The sequence below is a fragment of the Phycodurus eques genome, chromosome 18, assembly GCF_024500275.1.
Source record: "Phycodurus eques isolate BA_2022a chromosome 18, UOR_Pequ_1.1, whole genome shotgun sequence".
Classification (NCBI taxonomy): domain Eukaryota; kingdom Metazoa; phylum Chordata; class Actinopteri; order Syngnathiformes; family Syngnathidae; genus Phycodurus; species Phycodurus eques.
This window is the reverse complement of record NC_084542.1, coordinates 14866410-14886103: the sequence shown is the minus strand read 5'-3', so window position 1 is coordinate 14886103 and position 19694 is coordinate 14866410. Positions and strand designations below refer to the sequence as shown.

General features: G+C 43.4%; 1 protein-coding gene across 3 annotated transcripts; it reads left to right on the top strand.

Annotated features, from left to right (window-relative positions):
• Positions 1-744: 744 nt before the first annotated feature.
• Positions 745-19140, top strand: magl (MAX dimerization protein MGA-like). Of its 3 annotated transcripts, none has more exons than XM_061705072.1 (20): positions 745-1255; positions 3104-4155; positions 5849-6260; positions 7823-7922; positions 8007-8117; positions 8195-8302; positions 8954-9055; positions 9134-9458; positions 10120-10288; positions 10844-11036; positions 11231-11379; positions 11450-11612; positions 11731-11936; positions 13145-13315; positions 13654-13906; positions 14355-14797; positions 15383-15646; positions 15981-16092; positions 16181-16603; positions 17641-19140. In XM_061705072.1, exons 2-20 carry the CDS (start codon positions 3122-3124, stop codon positions 18165-18167), a joined length of 5265 nt encoding a protein of 1754 aa, XP_061561056.1. In that variant the 5' UTR covers positions 745-1255; positions 3104-3121; the 3' UTR covers positions 18168-19140. The 3 variants fall into 3 exon arrangements, with proteins under 3 accessions (XP_061561056.1, XP_061561055.1, XP_061561054.1); XM_061705071.1 differs by having other exon boundaries at positions 10844-11063; positions 15383-15634; XM_061705070.1 differs by having other exon boundaries at positions 10844-11063.
• The last annotated feature ends 554 nt before the right edge of the window (positions 19141-19694 follow it).

Here is a 19694-nt window from a genome sequence, read left to right as displayed (position 1 = left end):
ATGGGATTATCTTGTTAGGCTCATTCTAACATTGTCAAGAACCCAAAAAATGGACTCGGGAAATTAATTTATGAGTCACATCGCGCTAGCTTGCGTGACTTCACAAGACAAATTGAACACTTCGTGCGACATGTAAGCTATGTTTTCCCCCCGGAACATTGGTGAGATTGCACATTTTACGAACTTCAAGCCGTTTTAAAACAGATTCCTGAGTCACGTTAAACTAGCTCTGGTGTTTCATTTGTACACAGTGCAGCCATTTTATCACAACAAAGCCAAAAACATTGCTTTTGAAAATTGTAAAAAAAAATTAGTCGACTTGAGTCCCCCCCCCAAGTGTTAGCACAGTTGAGGAGTTTATTTTTTTTTTGAGTGCCATAAAATTGATTATCTTCGCATGTTCAAACTCACAAAGCCACTTGTAATTGCATACTGTACCGTATACAGTAGCCGCCATGTTGTCCCAACCTAGTCACCCGACCAATGGCGAACCACCTTTGTCTCATTGAAATCGCAAAAAGTCGCTTACTCTTCACTAAGGCTCATTTTATACCACACACAGTCGCTCTACCAAGTAAGTTGCCATTATTATTCACGGTTGTATAAAAATAACGATCGGGGGTTACATTTTGGCGACTTCAGTTGACTTCGATTGAGGACTAAGGAGCGTGCTCATTGGCTACTGGGGAGCCGTGGCGCCAAGATGTGACGTAACAGCCCCACTTCCCAACGTCTGTTGTGTGTGCGCGTGTACGTGTGTCGCCGAGTCCGAGCAGGTAGGTAACAACCGCGACGACGAACAAGTCTCGGGGAACCTTTTGTGGACAACTTGGCGGAGTTTTTGTTGTTTATTTACGTCGGGACCGGACCGGGAGGCGGAAGAAAGAGAAACAATCTCCCGCTTTCCTCACGCTGGCTAAGCGAGGATCACGCGCTATTGGTGGAGGAGAAGGACTGGGGGGTGATACTGTGCATGCGCCTTCTTGGCTCGTTGGCGTGCACGCGCACAGGGTCGATCGATGCAAAGGAGAGACCGAGCCCGTCTGGCCTGGCTTTGGCGTGGCTCCCTCCGGCCTCCATTATTTGCGACTTTGCCTCGACGAAGCAACAGTTTTAAGGAGTGTTTGCGACCCCTTTCTCTCTCCGACACTCCACCGGCCCACGTTGGCTGACACGGCCGCCACCGAGGCCACGAGGCGGGCCTGCCGGAGCGGAGAGGTGAGGCGTTTGAGGAAACTGCAACTTTCCCAACTTGGTGAGTGGCGGCCTGCCTAAGCCCTCTTTCTCCATCTCCCTCAATGTCCACTCAATTTAACTTCCCTTTATCGACATTGCAACGGATTCGAGAAAGCACTTGAGGGTATAAACATAGTGCCGACGTTCCTTTTGATAGCGATTAACACCTCTGTGTGTGTAGCTTTATGGCGTTGTCGACCTGCCCCCCCCCCCCGTACTAAACGCGACGTTAATTGAATGTAATGTTGTGTTTAATTCCACGCGATGTACACACTCGTGGCGTTTTTTTTTATTGTGTTTATTCCGAGTTGAAAGAGCACGGGATCCTTGCCCCGGCTGTGTCAGCCATGTCTTCCACGCGGAGACGCCGAGCTGCCATTGGTCGGTCACGCCGACGAGGTCTAACTGGCACCGGGAAAGTCAAAGTCCACTTTTCTCGGTGACGGTTGGAACCAGAAAGAGCCACGAAAACGTTTAAAAACATAACACGCGTGATGTCTAGCTGTTTTTTAGTCAGGAGTGTTTTGATGGGTGTGATCTATTACCGCGTGTTAAACCGGCTCACGTTCCTTTACTTCTTCTTTTTTTGCAATCAGAGACCAAGACCTCCTTAAAAATGCTTAAAGCTACCAATAATAAAAGCCGAAACCGTAAATATATTCCAAAGTATGATCCCAAAACACTGTAATGTCGTTTCATTGACAGTCAGTCACCGTTTACTTTCTGTTTGGCCATTTTTTCACGTTTTCGACAACATATACATATATTTTGCAAACAGAAAAACAAACTGCCACTAGAATGTTGAAGATGTTCACCGTTAGTGGAGTGTGTTTTGATGGGTGTGATTTGTTAAACCAGCTCACATTCACCAATATGGTCCATTTTGAGGGAAATATTCATTATCATTTCCCTGGAAACCCATCTCCTAATCTTCATTTTTTCCTCCAAATCGATACTTTTGGTCAGTGCGTCTGTTTAAAAAAACAAAGTATTGCTCGATCTAAAGGGTTAAAAATGGCTAGCTCTCTTTGATGATGCAATGTTAATGGCTCAACAAACAGTTTATTTTTTATCTCCTGAAAAGCGATGGTTTTAGAGATGCAAGGATTCTGCCAGACACCAGCGATATGAAGCGATTCTATTAGGTGATAGATTTGCATATGTTTAAACTGGGCATGTGCCGGTATCAGATTCTGACGCTATGATAACTGTGAACAAAAATTCTGCCGGTTCACGGTGTCACTGTATTGTGATTCCGGCTCTAAAATGTATTATTTTGAAATGTTTGGGTACAACAATGTTTCTTTTTCACTGAACCGCTTTTAGCCATGCTTGTTAGCTAGTTATTTCCCTTGGTAGCGATTCTGTAGTATATATATTTTTTTTTGTAGTATTTTTCACCAGTTGTAGACACGGGAACTCTTGTGGCTGGTTGCAAATGTTCATTTCAAGGCAGCGTGATAGTAATATGATATTAACGTTACCTTAAATTTGTCAAACAGTAATGGGTGGCACTCTTGTAACTGTGATATCCTTTCTGTACCAAGCTGTGCTACCCTCACTGACTGTTTGCACAAGCAATGGGAGGATTGTGCACGAGGTACAAAATTTGACGGTGGTGAGAAAAAATGGGCAAAGATGACTTGCCGTAGAGGGTCAGAACGTGGCCCCTTGTCTTCTGTTTGTGAAAAGCTAACTCAACATATTATTTTGTTTTTCTGGAGTGGAGAAAATTTGTCTGCCCCCCCCCCCCACCCGCCATCTTTTGTTGTTTTGAATTCCAGCCTAGGGGCCAACAGAAGCTATGCGCCGCAGCTTTAACGACTGTTTACTTTACCACAGTAATCCATATGTTCTTTTCATATAGGATGAAGTGAATCCAGTGATGCCCGCTACACACTCCGAACCTGTATGCACGGAGAACCAGCGTGATGAGGAGGGGCTCACAGCTAACGCCCCCCCCTCAGGTCCCGTCACCGCTGTCCCTTCTGCCACGCCTCCTTCTCCCACCACCGCCGTCTCCATGGCGAGTAACGACGACGGTGTGACGGCCCTACACTCCCCCGCTGAGGCCAGCCCGGCAAAGCCCGCCACGGCGTCGCCCACCGTCTCTGGGACGAGCCCGGCCGGCTCGCACATCGCCTCTGCGTCGGACTCGGCGGCGTACGCCGTGAGCGTCACGAAATTGGCGGTTGCGGATTTCGTCCGCCCGCACCCGGACGACGAGCTCCCCAACACGCTGACGTGCAAAGGCGTGTGCGTGACGCTGGAGAACGGGCGCGTGTGGAAGCAGTTCCACAACTGCGTCACGGAGATGATCCTCACCAAACAGGGCCGCCGCATGTTCCCGTACTGCCGCTACCGACTGGCCGGACTGGACCCGGACCGGCGCTACGGCCTGGTGCTCTCCGTCGTACCGTCGGACAAGTACAAGTACCGCTGGAACTCGCCCAATTGGGAGGCGGTGGGCCCGGCAGAGCACCAGGCACAGGTTCCGGCGCGGGCTTTTCCTCACCACTACTCGTTGTGTCGCGGCTCAGACCTCATGGGCGGCATGATGTCCTTCTACAAACTCAAAGTGACCAACAACCCCCAAGACCTAGAGGGCCACATCGTCCTCACCTCCATGCACCGCTACATCCCCCAGCTCCACGTCATCCCCCTTCCCGACGACATCACACCGCCGCTGGTCATGGGACCGGAGAGCTTGACGTTCACCTTCCCGCAGACAGAATTCATGGCGGTTACCACCTACCAGAATTTTCTCATCACCCAGCTGAAAATCAACCACAATCCTTTTGCCAAGGGCTTCAGGGAGGACCGGGCCATACCCCGTTTGGGCGGCACCCTAGCAGAGATGCTGCAGTTCGTTATGGTTCCACCTGAGGAACAACAAGAAAGCAAAGCTCTAGATCAAAGGTAATGGTTTTGGTTAGCCTCTCTTTGTCGAATAGTAATAACTGGTTAACGTGTATCCCTTTCATCCTAATATTTTTCTGGATGGAACCATTTACATCCACCAAGGAGTAGAATTAAAGAACTGCTACACAGGGTCATCAGTGCTTACTACTTCGTGTTTTTTAGTGATTGTTTTATATTTGTGGCCTTCATACAACTATTTACTGTAGGACTTTACTGCTGCGTTAGAGTAGGTTAGTAATAGACCACAGCACGCTCAGACTTGCGTACAAATTAAATTTACATCGCCGGCGTAGGAACGGAATTCTGACGCAAAATCCATTTCATCTCTGTGTTAACATTTACCTCTGCCAAGGAGCAAGGTTAGGATATTAAAATGTAATAGGTCATCCATAAACTTGCTGAGGGTCCCAAGCAAAGGGAGACTCGCTTAAAATATGGTGCAGATCATGGACTTGTAGGATTTCTGAACATTTTCCTCAGATTTCTTAATGGATAATGGTGATTTTTAATCAATCATTTTTAAAGCTGTCTGCTGAACAATACCACAAATGATTTGCTAGACCCATTTTGTAGCGGAAATTGCAATATAGCCATCGATCTGTTGTACATTGAAAGTTTGGACTTCTTCAGAATGTCTCATATCTGAAAGAGGACATACAGTATGTGTAAACATTGGGGTTGTATCAGTACATCAATAAGTAAAAGAGAAGGCGGTTCTGGAGGCCATTGTCAATAATGCTTGAAAAATGAGGTTGTTGTAAAACATTAGTTAGCTACACACTTTTAACTAGTGCTAAACGATATATTGTTTTATCATCGTTATCGCGATGTGCGCATGCACAACAGTCACATCGCAAAGTCCTGCCGATGTAGAGGGCAAAATAACCTGCGTACCCTCATGCACTGTGCGCATCATTCCACCAATCACATTCATTTATTTGTCACGCCCATCTGTAGTTTACTGCGAAAGTGTCACGTAAAACATACAATTGAAAACAAGGAATGTCTGCAAAGCTAAGTGCTAGCATACAGTTGATAAGAAAAGATAGACGTGCTAATAAGATTAGCGCCAGCGTTACGGTAAATTATAGCCCTTCAAACAACGTACACACAGCAATCCCAATTGTCGACGTCAAGGTGCGCTGTTGGAAGGTTGTCGTTCATATGTGACACTACACGGAAGATATCCTAAAAAAATCAAATATTCTCGACTTTCATTGTGGAGGGAGAGAGAGTTTTGTCCTTCCTGACAAAATATGTCGGGCCCGATCTGGTAAAGCAGCCACGATGGTAAACTGGGCCAAGAACGAGGCTAAAATCTTGTAGTCTGATTCAGGCACAAGGTGCACACAGCAATGTGTGTTGTTTAAACTATTGCACCCAAATATAGAAATACTTCTGCATATTATGTTAAAACATGTGTGACAATACAGATTGTTTAAAAACAAATGAGTTGTGTCAGGAATGTTGTAATTGTTCTAATGGGCATGAAAAGAAATGCTTTTACTTTGTCTGGCTGGACAGTTTTTTCATATCACAATATCTATCGCATTAAAAAAAAAAAAGTAATTTTTTTTCCAATATCACACAGCCCTACTTTCAGCAGTCTAGAACACAGAGAAGTCCAAATATCATAAATTGTCTGATGTAGTTTGAATGCATTTGTTGATTTGTGTTTGTCGTCTCACAGCCCTCCAAGCCCTTATTCGGCTTCCCTCCCAACTGAGCAAGAGTCCAAACTGGTCCTGAAGCCCATCACATTCACCCCCACCGCAAACCACGAGCCAGTCACGCGGTGCATGCGTGGCAGACAAGCCCTCAAAGATCTCGTCGTCGTCCCGAAACGTCCGTTGAAGATGGGTGACGACGACGATGGCGGCGAGTCACGCAAAAAGCGACTGCACATCGAGACGCCGAAAACATCCTGCGTCGGTTCTGTACCTATCTTGCGGCGGCGCAGCAACAGGAGGGGCCAGTGGACCAGATTCGCGGGTGGATGGAAATCAGCAACCCCCTTGGTCGCAGCACGCGGCACAGCCGCAATGAGCGTCACCGCGGTGGATGAAGTCGAGGGCCTCACCTTTTTCTCATTCGCCACCAGGGTAAACGCCTGAAAACTACAGACGCGACAACTATTTAAATGTGTCGTTACCAAACTATAATCAAATGTCATTAGAATGGTAATAAATGATTCAAAATAGTGTTTAACTGCAGAAACTCCCAATTCCTATTACATTAATACAAATATTACTTAATATATAAAAAGCATGACTGCAAATCAAATTAGAAATGTAATATTGAAATGTATCTCGATAAAAGCATGTTGCGTATTAGTGTAGTATTTAATATCCATAATTCTATATTATGTTCATATAAAAATAAGCGATATAAATACGTTACTTAATATTTAAAATAGTTCTGCATAATTCCACTAATATACTGTGGATACATATTAATTAACACATTTTTGAATAATAACATAGTATTCTGCAACATATGCATTGTTTTCCTGTTTGTTTGTGTAATTTTGATACACGGTGGAATCTCTGTTCAAGAATATAATCCGTTCAGTCACACTGTTTGCGAATGAAGGTAAGGTTTTCCTTTGAACTCAGTGGAAATGCAATTAATGCGTTCAAGGAACAAGTTACATTTGCCTTATTCTTATCGATGTGTGGTTCAAAATAAGTCAAGTACAATATAGAAATAAGTGAAAGCACACTTTATTGTGGGGGAAAAAGCACGTGTTCACTAGCACATCACTGTGCAACGTCTTAGCCTTTTTGTATACAGCACCTGTTGCATTGTGGGATGCAGTATCCACGGTGAACATAAACAAGGCTGTTTAATTGTGCGAGCGAAAGACTGCATGTTAAAATGCAAGAAAGAGAAGGGGCTTTAAAGGGAAACATTAGAAAATTAAGCCTCACTAGCTGTCACCGGCTGTCGCTCCTATCATGGCTGAAGGTTGAACCCGGACAGGCTTTCACCTCAGTGCAGTGCGGTTAACACTTGCCGGTTAGGACCGGTGCCTCCTTTTTGAGCCTGCTTGCTAGCCATCGCGAGCTAGCGGCGGCTCCTCCCGCAGAGGGAGAAGTGTGGAGGGATCCTGATTCAGCTGCATCCACCTAGGATCAAGGTTATTATTATTTTTTACCATTACTTGTCTCTTTGTTTGCTTGTTGTTGTTATGCATCTTCAGGGTGTACCCCGCCTATCGCTTGAAGATACCTGGGATAGGCTCCAACACGCCCGCAACACTAGTGAGGATAAGTGGTACAGAAAATGGATGGATGGATCTTTGGCCGTTGAGAACAGTGCCATACAAATTTGCTTTATGATTACAATAGTCCACATACGGTCGTAGATTTCACATAACTGAACTGTGTAGCGAGATCACAAACATCCTGCTCATGTTTCGCTATTATTTTCCAACAGTAATTTGTGTAGGATCCCTAATGACAATATCACTAACAGTTTTTGCCTTTTTTTAGAGTGAGTTCGAATTTAGAGAAAAACTGAATATACACCTGCAATGTGTGACGCTCAGCACCATTGAGCGCTTGAGAAAAAGCCAAGACTGTGAACCGAGGTTCCACACGCAGGTGTGTAGTGTCTTTGAGACATCTACACATTTAAACTGGGCTTCTCTTCCGTGTCACAGGAAGCTCTGGAGAGTCATATCCGTTCCTCAGCAGCCAGTAAGACTGAACCGGTATCGCCCAATTCCTCCTTGACGACTCCCGCTTGGCCAACGGAAACTGGTACGAAGCCCCTTTGTTGTTTTACAACAGTCCTACCATTCGTTTGTCATCTCTGAAGTCTAATTATTTGACATATTACGGAAGAGTCCATCCTAGAGACCAACGAGGAGAAGATTGTTCGCCTTGAAGCCATCTTACTGCAGGACCTCAAAGTGGCCAAGCACAGACAGGTGATCCACCCTGTGCTGCAGGAGGGTGAGTGAACACACACACTTAGACAATTACAATGCCATATTAGGAATAAAATGTAACATGAATTGTGTCCCCTTTAGTTGGCTTGAAGTTGAGTTCGCTGGACGTAAGCATGCCCGTTGACCTGCGCTACCTGGGTGTTTGCCTGCCGCTGCCACCCCTCAACCTGCCAACACAGCACCATGAAAGTAAGTCGGCACACATCCTGGCTAAAACACACACCGCAAATGCAGACTAGCTAATCAAAGCGCAGGACAAAGGACTGACACTCAATACATTAATGTAAACACAAGTCTTAATACGTTAACCATTTTAAATGTTCAAGTTTAACATCCCAAAAAGAAACGTCAAACTTCATGGCTTGGCTGTGCAATGGCTGTTGTTGAAGAGCTCTCTTCTCATTTAGAGTTGTACAGATGAGGAACGCCGACCTTGGCGAAATATTTGGGATTTGGAAGCACATACCTCGGGTCAAATGTTGAGAAATCACTACTTATGAAACATATAAATGGGCTTTGGCCTTTTATTCCGTGATTGCCTTCTACCGGGCACCTTACTAGTCATATGCAAAACAATGTATTAAAAAAAAAACAACATTCTGCACATATTGTCTGTTTTTAATTAGGAACAAAATGTTCTCATTACTTAAAAAAAAAAAAAGTTACTCGAGTAGTGAGAATGACCACAAAATTGTCGCAATCAAATCTTTAAATTAAAAAATTTAAATATGGATTAAAAAGGCTGGAATTAATCAATAAGAATGATGTCGGCCCCATCCCTAGGTAGTTAAAACAGCTTTGTAGAAGTGACATCTCAACGCAGCTGTGTTTGCCTTGCAGGTGAGGGATTGCCTTTCATTTCCCGAACAGGAAAAACAAGTGACATGACCAAAATTAAGGGTTGGAAGAACAAGTTTGTTCAAAGCAAGCAGCCAAGCGATGGTGAGGTGGCTTCTATCTTCTCCTGAGTCCCCTACTGGCATTTAAATACGAACTCGTCATTTTATTTCTTGTTTCCAGGCTCCCAGAAGAATCTGTCAGCCTTCTGCAGCAACATGCTGGACGAGTACCTGGAGAGCGAGGCCCAGCAGATCAGCGAGCGCGCGGCTGCCTTCTCCGCCGGCCCCGAGGCCGCCGTGGCCTACCAGCTGCCCGCCAAGAGCGCCAGCTATGTGAAGACGCTGGACAGTGCCCTCAAGCACCGCAAGAGCGCCGCCGCCGCCTTTAACAACAGGCCCTGTCCGCTCTCCTTTAAGCCGCTGCTCTATGCCGCCTTGACATCCCCGGCTCCACACCTGCCGGGAAATGCGACCACGGCCGCTTGTAGTGCTTCTAGTCCACACAGGTAACAATTTTTTCGGCGGTTGTACTTAACAGCAGTTTTTGCACAATTCACACTGTCTTGAAACAATTACTGTGGCACTTGTCTGCATCCTTCATTTCTTAAAAAGACAAATCGTTGATGTGGCGTTTTCCTAAAAAGAAAAGATTTAAATTGTCATATCTCAAGTACACTACACTTTTTTTGCGTCTCACTGTTCAAACTGCTACTGTTGCACTTGTCTGCATTATTCGTTTACTAAAACGAAGTCAAACTATTGTTTTTGCACTTTCCTAAAAAGAAACATTTAAGCTGTTATGGCTTATTTAGTATACAACAGATGAGTTTTGTTTTTTTGCGATTACTACAAGCTGTTTTCTCATGGTTGTCAAAGCACCGCAGTTTATTTTACATGAAACACACATTAGCATAGTTGAAAGGCTAATGGATAATTTAGCCACCCTAATTGGACCCGCATGCATCAGCCGGACCTTTTGTTTTCAATGATCATCTTTTCACTTAGTTTATTAAATCAAAGTAACCATCAGTGGCTCTTGTATTGACTCGGTTGTGAGTGTGGAAGTCTCTAATATCTTTAACGAATACTTCTCTCAGCCTTTGGCGAAAATCAATGTGATAAAACATGTTTGCGTAATGGTCCGTCCTCCTATCCCCTTGCGGTCAGACCGGCGCAGGCTTCCGGGCTCAAGACTGCCATCAGATCATCCACCCCACCCAAAGTCCAGCAGAAACTGTTGGAGATGGAGGACGATGTCGTCAGCCAGGGTCGCTCCCGAACGCATCTGACGTCAGCTAGAGTGTCTGCGTCTCTAGCTGTGATGGTGACTGAAGAGGTACCAAATAAACCCCATCTCTGTCTATGTTCAATATCTAAATGTGCCTCACCGGCTGGAAAATTTGGAAAATCATGGCACGCCTGCTCCCTTCCAGTCTTGTAGGTGGTGGTAACAGTCTTTTTTTGGGTAATTGTTCGCTATTTATTTATATTTATATTCTATATATTTTTTTACTTTTATAACGTATTTACAAATATTTTGATCAGTTTCATGACCCAAGTAATGTGTGGATTTCCATCAAAATGTATTAAAATTGTGTGCGTGTACACACAATTTTAATTAATTTTGATGAAAAATTACACACACAGTAATGGGGAGGAGAAGAAAGTGAAAATAATTTCCTCCATCAGCACCTTTATCCAAATCTGCACCAGGATGTTTTATGGTATTTTATGGTAATGTCCTATGAACTAACTAGCTAACCAACAAAGGCAGGTGTGCCTAGTAATGTGGCTGATGTATAATGCATGCTAATGAACAGAATCAGTCATCAGTCAGGTCAGTCATTTCCACCAGAAAAGACCTTGAGACCTCCTCCTGCTTTTTAATCAGACGCCACACCACCAGGCTCAGGAATCCCCCCCGCATCCGCCGAGGAAGGTGGCAGGACCAGAATGCGACCAAGAGTTCTGCCGACTGGGCTGTGTGTGCGTCAGCCTCCGTTATCCTATCGTGCGCCCGCTCCACTGCCGGCGGCCTGAATGCATGTTCGACTGCGCCTGCTCCAACCAGGCAACGCAAGATGGTGAGCAACAGGATGAAGGGACTAGTGGTAAGGTTATCATTTGAGTGTGTAAATCGTAGCATATTATAACCATTCTTTAACAGCAAGCAAATTTGACCTAATAAGTTCTACTGAAAGAGTCAAATTATAACATTGATTGATTTATTTTTGTATTTAAAAATTATTATTATTTTTTTTTTTATGTTTTCTGCTAGAGCACAAGCCCCGTTCCAGCTCGCAGTCCAATAAACTGTGGAATCGCAACATTTTTGATATAGATCCAGATCCGGTGTTTCTCCCCAAAAGCCAATGTGCCACCCATGTAAAGTCGCACAAGTCATATGCAGCACCTCTCAGGAAACAGGTTAAAAATTATATATTTTTAAAGATTACATTTCCTGTAATTGTTCAACATTAACAACCTGTAATTGCAGATTAAAGAAGAGGACAAGGATCCGGTGTACAAGTACCTGGAGAGCTTCATGACGTGCGCGCGGGTGCGTGCGTTCAACAGCAAACCGCCGTCTCAGCACGCCCTCGAGCCCAATTACGTTCCCACGCCAAGCATTGACTACAGGGACCGGGATCGACCCGCAGGTGAACGCAAAAAGCGCCACAGAGCCGCAGCACATGCCAGGAAGAACCATTAAGTCATTAATTTGACATGATTTTGAGTGTACAGTAACTCCTGTTTGTTTTTACGCTGAAAACACAGTATCCAAAGAGAAGCTGGTTAAAAAACAAATCGAGATCCAGTCTGTATGTCGCTGGGGGGAAGATCGAGAGAGGGTTCTGGAGACGTTGTGTACACGCCTGAATCAGGATAATATGTCGGAGCCCTTCACCATCGGACCATATTACATCCGGCCTATCACCAAGATCTTTATCCACAAGCCAAGCGGGTCCAACCTTACCTATAGGGTGAGTTTTCTGTGTCTACAACTGTTCGCTCCTGATTTACTAAGATTCCAAATAGCGGGCAGTAAATTCTGTGTTCGCTCTGACAGTTTGCCCACGCTTTTTGGGGGCATGTTGCATGTGATTTAATTGAGATTGCAATCTTTAACCAATGTCCCAAATAGTGGGCACTCAATTGCAAAATAAACTGCATGGCAATTTAGCACGTTTGGCAGGCGTAAGCCTGGTTGCGACGGGTTAGTAGATCGGCTTCCTCATCTGTTTGTTTGCCTTTTTTATTTTTATTTTTCCCCCCCACACGCAAACCTTTAGTAAATCGGGCCTTAGTGTCACTACTTTGGTTTACTGAGTAAAGTTGCCTTACTTTTGTGATACACAAAGACCATTGTTGTTGAAATTGAGGTCGAGTGTCTTGTGCACTTTTAGGTTATTTATTTATTTTTTTAACTATTACCTGGATACTATATTAATGTGTAGATAGTCCTAAAATATACAATTACAATTTCATTTGATACTTTTTATTAATTTTTTCAATATTGTGATCAGTTTAATGAACCCATTTGGCCCAAAGGATTGTCACCACAATCCCTGGATGAATATCAATACATTTTCCCTTTTATTTTATGATTTTAATATACATGAAATTTTTTTTGTTAAATATTTTGTTCAGTTTTGCTACATTATTAATGGGTGGACCCATGAGAAGTTCTATAAAAATATGCATATTTTATTTATTTATTTATTACAATGTTTACATATATACAGAACAGTTATGCCTTGACTTAGGAGTTTAATTCGTTCCGTGCTCGTCTAAGGCTTGTAACTTTAACTTGTAGCTCAAATCATCTTTTGCCATTGAAATGTATTGAAATGCCATGAATCTGTTCAAGCACCACATTGTGCTTATACTGCTGTGTACGCCTTGGCCACAGAGGGCAATGTAATATTGACATTGACAAACACACAAGAAGAGTTTGACAGCTGACTCAGCAAGCTGCAGTAATGGAAATCTTTCTTTTTTTGTTTTCATCCCTTTATGACCTAATTAATGTGTGGATCCTCGGAATTCCTACCTGTCATCATAAATCTAGGTTGGTATGTCAAAAACTGTACCTAGGAAGTTGCAAGTCTATGTGATTGGAAAACATAAGCACCCTGGTATGTGAACAGTCTGTGGTGTAGGATGGGAAATGACATCATGTGTCCTGCAGGTACGCATCAGTCGACCGGGAAAGGTCGGCGCTGGGGAGGAAGAGCTGGACCCGACAGAGGAGTACATGCGGCGCTCCGGGGTCAAGCCCTTCCTGGGTGGTGTGTTGCCCGCCGGTCTGATGGTGGCTAAAACCAAACCACTTAGCAACCAGGCTTGTGAACTCATACAGGTTAGACTGGGAACATGCACAACTTTCCATTGGTTGGGATTTAAAATTTTACCCATATGAAACAATGGAGAGATATGGATTCTCCCCATTATTATTTTTTTGGGTATTTTATACTCAAAATATATCAATTATATTTTACCCAAAATATATTTGTTTATATATATTTTTTAATTTATATAGTGCATTTAGAGTTTTTTAGATTTTTATTTTTTCAACAGTTTTATGACATTATTGTATGGACTTGTTCAGCTTTTGGACTATATTTTCGTTGAATTTTTAGGTCAAATTCCTGTGAGATTTTTTTTGTTTTCTTACATACTTTTGTTTTCCATAAACAGGTGAATGGCAAAACCTATAACCATGTTAACCTGTTGCTAGGCAGCATGGGCTCACTGCACCCGGCCAACCGGCTGGCGGCGTACGCCACGGGCAGGCTGCAGCCTCGCGCTGACCTCGCTCGCAGGGTGGACCGCGCCGCCGTGTGCAAAGTCGACACCAAACCTACCAATCAAAACTTGAAGGCTGCCAGCAGATTGCTGCCCCTGGTGGTGTCGGCGAAGAACAGCACCGATGTCAAGACTCATCCGCTCTGTATGTGCACTTTTTTTAATGCACCTAAAATGCACTAACCTTTACAGGTAACTTAGTGTGACCTTCTCGAAACTTCTCCAACTGTTGAATGTTAAAATATTTTTTGCATTACTTTTTGTTCTCTAACAAGGAGCTGTATGGCAAAATACACAAGTGTTTGATCCATTTTCATGTCTGATTATGAAAATCTCAGAATTACAGAATCTCCTTGTAGCAAAAAAAAAAAAAAGCATCGATTCATTTGTTATATAGTGGCCAATGTCAATTTATTGGTGATGCGCCATAATCGGAATGTTGATTAATTAATTTTTGTTGTTGTTGTTTCAGATTTAACGAACAAAAGTTACTTTTTTTCATGAATCGATTTTTGAAAAAAACAAACAAGTTATGCGCAGATTATCATACCGTCTTAAGTTTATCATCTTTGTTTTTGCTTTGGTCTCCTCAGTTCAATTGCTAAAGCAGCAGAGTGTGAACAAAGACACCAAAAGTTCAACGTTGGGGCAGCCTCGCCCTCTCGCCCCCATCAACCTCTTCCAGCGGTTGGCGCGCTCGCCCGTCTCGCTCACAGTGTCGCCCTCGCTGAAGACGCCCAGCTTCTTGCGCCAGCACGGCACCTACGCCTTCAGAATCTGCCCGCCTTCCAGTCTGAGCGAGAAGGAAACGAACCGGCCCAGCATCACCCTGCCAGGGGGCTTTACCCTCATTCAGATACCCAAGCCGGAGACGCCGAAAGACTCCGAAAGTAATGTACCTCAGGAGGTGACGTCGAACGGGAATGTGCCGGCGGGCATTAATGGGACCGGGGCGATGAAGGACGAGCACCTGAGTTGTTCTTCAGAAGATTCTGACTCCAGCTCCCCTGACTGCAGCGCCGACCACGACAGTGACGTGAGTACCGGTAAAACCTTTAATACAACCTCAACAAGCATGTGTCCTGGCGAAAATTTATTTTAAACATGGACCCCCCCAAAACTCACTCTGTAACATCTAGAAAGTCCAAAAATATTGGGTGGATGTGTCATAACTGGATGCACGATTAAGTCTCAAGGACCTATTTTGTTTTAAAGCAGCCATTTCTGGTGATTTCCAGGGCTAGTATTTTGACAAAAGTTAGTCCCGGACAAAAGTTTCATTGATAAACACAAAATTTGGTGGCCATGTTTATTAAAGCATGACGCACAAAAACAGTCTCAAGGACCTGTGCCTGAAATTGAACAACGGCCATTTTGTTTTTAAGCAGACATTTAAGGCAAATTCCAGGGCTTGTACTCTGACGAAGTTCTTCTAGGGAATTTGCCCAAATGAGCGCTGATCAAAAACGAGTATCCTAGACAGATGGGCCACGCTAAATTGTGGAAGATTTTAACCTACACTATACAAAGGAACACTGTATAAAGGTTGACCATTTTTTCAAGGTTGTACCATGAAAGGGTGTGCTCCATCTTGTTTTTTTTTTTTTAAATTTGTATCCAGGTGGACTGCATTGTGGACATTGAGACCGTCGAGGAGGTCAAACAGGAAATGGCCATTGCGAAACTAAAGGAATTTGCCCAAAAAGTAACACCCGTACTGTGCACGGGCAAACCGGGCGACTGCAGCACGAGGAAGCGCAAGAACCACTCTGTGATCGAGAAGCAACGCCGCTTCGAGCACCGCGCGCTTTTTGACGAGCTGCAGAACGTCCTCGGCCAACAGGGCGGTTCCAGGCTACACCTTCTCTCACTGGTTGGTTTCAGGGTGGTTAAATTTTTTTTGTCTTTTTAAAAAATATATTTTTTTTTTACCAATTATTATTTTAGACATTGTGTGTGTGCGGGGGGGGGGGGGGGGGGGGGGGAGAAAGAGTACAAAACAAAAGTCACAAAGATTGCTGCCATTTTTACTTACCAACTTTGATGCCTTGCTGTGATGTCACCAAAACCAAAAAGAACTGCACTGCTTGAGTGGTTCGTTATTAATATTACTGTGTGGCACTGGATGGATGTTGTCTGATGGACTGGAGAGTATTTTGGTGAATAATTAATTTTTAGGTCTGTTATCAACTTTCCTGCTTGGTATGTGCGGCTCTTAGGCTTTGAAGGAAATCCACTCGCTGAGGACCATGTCCAACGATTTGTTGGAGAGGAAGAAGAAGCTGGTCCAGATCCAGGCGCTGCATGTGAAGAAGTTGTCCAACCTGTCTGGTGTGTGCTGCACTTGTTGTTAGATCATAAAGGTTAAAAAATAGTAAAAGCTGAAATATTTATTTATTTATTTTTTTTTTTACACTAGGGAAACCTGAGGAACTGATCAAACGCTATTTGAACGTCATTTTCACTAGCTTAAAGGGCAAAGGTGGCTCCAAAGCAGAGTCTGGCTTGATGTGTCTGTACCAGTCCAATGGGGAACCTACCAATGATGCAACCAAACCCCTGCCACCAAAGCCATCCCCGCCGGTCCTTCCACTCGCGCTGCCCCCGCTGCCCGTAATACCAAAACGCCAGCCTGAAGCCCCGTCAGTTCCGCCTCCTGCGTCCCACAACCACGTCCAACAGAAGAAATCGCCACCTCCTCTGAATCCCCACCATGCAGCACTCCCTGCGGCACCAACTCCACCCACCAAGGAGATGGTGACCCAACCCGCACAACAATTTGCCGTCCCTCTGGTTCGCTCCAAGACCGGCAGACTCATCCTGCCATCGTCGATGAAACCTGGTAAGCTCACACAAGTGTATAACCAACCATGCATCTGTTTATAGCATGTGATATATTTGTCGAATTTTATACATATATAGTTGATAAATAAATACATTTAATTAACTGCCAGATGTTTTAGAGCATTTTGACTGATCTTTCAAGACTCACAGAATATTGTTTTCTGACAATATACTACAAGCACCGATACTGCCAAAAGAAAGTAGACTCTCTTCTTTCATCAGGAAAAAAAAATTCTAGCTGTTTCCATTCTTTAGTAATCAGCAGTTGAACATGGTTTGGATTCACAAAGAACTGATTTCTAACAAAAAAAAAAGTTTACTTTGATGCTGTTATTTTTTTTTTTTTTTGCCTTTGTGACATCTCAAGACATAATGCAAAAACAGCAAAAAAAGACAGCACAGGGCTTTTGATGGCAAAATAATTTATTTACAATATTCAACTATGAAACGTGCCGTCAGTGCAAGTTAGCCACCCCATGGCTCACATTGGACATCAATAAATGTTTTATTTTTTAAGCAAATTTAAAAAAACATTTTGGGTATATCTGGCCAAACGCATCAGGTTGTTGTCATCATTTTCAGTTGAGCAGTAGTCACTGACTTTTCTGACTTTCCCATTGAAACATGATGAAATGCTATGTACTACAAACTATTTTCGGCTATGGGACTCCATACCCTGGGCATTATTGCCATCTAGGGGTAGTCACAGCACATATCACTTTTCACTGCTGTAGTATTTCCTATACATTTCCCTTATGCAAAAAAAAAAAAAATAATTGTGTTCAGATACGTTTACAATGGGTTTAGACAGTGTTTTACTAAACACTTACTACAGTGTTTTAAATGTGTATAAATCTTGTGGGGAGGCTGACTATTTACATTTTTTTTTTTACATTTGTTTTTCTCATCATGGTCCTCATTGCATTAATTTTTTATTTTTGCGTCTTTTGCAGGCGGGTCTGAAACCTATCCCGTTCATTTCATTGCTGTGTGAAGTATGAACAGTTCCAATGACGTGTTTTTGTATCATTTTAGCAGGCCAAGGGATCTACACGCTCATGCTCATGAACCCCAATCAGGACGCGGACGTTAACATCCAGTCTGGCAACGCCAACTCGACCGTCCTCCAGGACCAAGCGTCACCTCCGGACGCAGCGAGGCCCGTAGACCAGGACAGACCCAGACGAAAGGGGGCCCCCGCCAACAGGCTCCAAGGTTTGCCGACGGCGGTCATTGGGAAGCAGGTGTCACCCCGCCCCGGTTCGAGCCGACTCGTCGCACATCGTCCGAGAGGAAGACCTCCAAAAGGGAAAGCAAAATCAGACGAGGACCAACCGTTCACCCTGAAAAGGAACAGTAAGAGCCAGGCAATCAGGCGCAGGCCAGGACGGCCCCGCAAAAGCCAGACCTTCAGATACTCCTCGGGGGACGCCGGCAGTGGTGGGGCGTCGCGGCCTCGGACGCGAGGCTCTCTGGGTAAGGACTTCCCCAGCGCCAAGCGGCAGTCCTGGATCGACATGGAGATGGAGATGGAGATGGACCCTGACTCGGACTCCGAATAAGACAAATGTGACGATAACCCCAGGCCGTGTTGCTGTGAAACCACAGCAGATGTGCTCGAGTGGTTAGGGTTAGGTCTTCAAAGTGGCAGGAACATTTCTGGTAAAGTAACATGGAAGGTTAAAAAAAAAATACTTTATTCCAAATTGGAATCTTGAGAAATATTGGGAAATAACTGGGAATTGAGGTTTCATATTCAAACGTAAAAGTCAACATTTTATTTTGTCATAAGCTGACATCCATGCAAAATGCAAAATCTCCTTGCCCTCATACGAGGGCATTACAGTACTTCAATTGCTCCCTTTTTATTTTTTTCTTCTTTTACCTCCCCACATCACTTGAGCGGTGGCGTATTTTAAGATTGCTCCTATACCTCAAATTTAGGCTCGCAACACAAAGCAAAAATTTGACCAAGGAACTGCTTCTATCTCAAATTAATGTTTTTGCATGAACTTGTCAGGATTATGCTACAGTGGAAATCTACATTGTAATTTCCCTCTGAAGAGCCAGCCTTCCGTTTGATGAATTTTCTTTTATTCCTGCTGATTCTGATGGAAAGTTACCAACTTTGAGATTTCACTGAATCGTGTAACCCTTGTTTGTGTAAATGAGGACCACTGTGAATACTCTATGCTGCTCCCTGGTCTCACTTAATCAGGATGTTTTGGTACCAAGACACCAGGGAGCATTAGTTGACCTGCTGAATGTAGCTTGATTAAAAAAAAAGTGTGATGGCTTCTACAACCTCTTATGAATTTTTTGTTCGTTTGTTGTTTTTCATTTACGGGTCAATTAAAAAAAAAAAACATTTGTAAATGTGAATAACTGTATTTTAACACTACTAATATGAGTTTTTTTAATTGACCTTTTTTTTTTGTTCCTTTGGCCTGTCGAAAAAAATGTTTGTTAGCAGCACTTTGTTTTTGATAGGAAAGGAATTGAATCAGTTGACTACAAAATGTTGGGCAATATAAAAACGACCATGTCTTATCTATTAAAAAGACTAATATTGTAAATGAATTGAATCTTTTATTTTTACTTATTTTTTACTTTAGTTTTACTATCTTTTTGCTGTTAAATTGAGTAATTGTGTCGTCTTAAAGGCTTTAAGGTATTCAATACAGAAATATTTGTCAATTAATATATACTGTGTTATATCGATGGTGAAGTTGAGGTGAGTTATTGGAGTTTGGTGTTTTTGGCGAGTCATCAAACGTCGTTGCCTTACTCCATCCACATGCGACGATGAAAAACTTTGAAAAAGTTTGTTTTCAGTGACCCCTGTAAGTGGCCAAAATGGCAAAATCCCTGTGTATTTTCAGAAATGTCTTCTTGAGATTTTTTGGTGGGTTTGTTCATGAAAGACACACCTTCCAAATTTCTTGTTAAGTGAAACAAAAAAAATCTCTACTGTCTCTACTACCAAGCTGTTGATTGATTAAATATAAGTATACCTTAACATACAGCCTAACAAACATCCTCTCTCTCTTTTTTTTCAGTCTGTGTGCCTTTAATCCAATCAAGTTAAT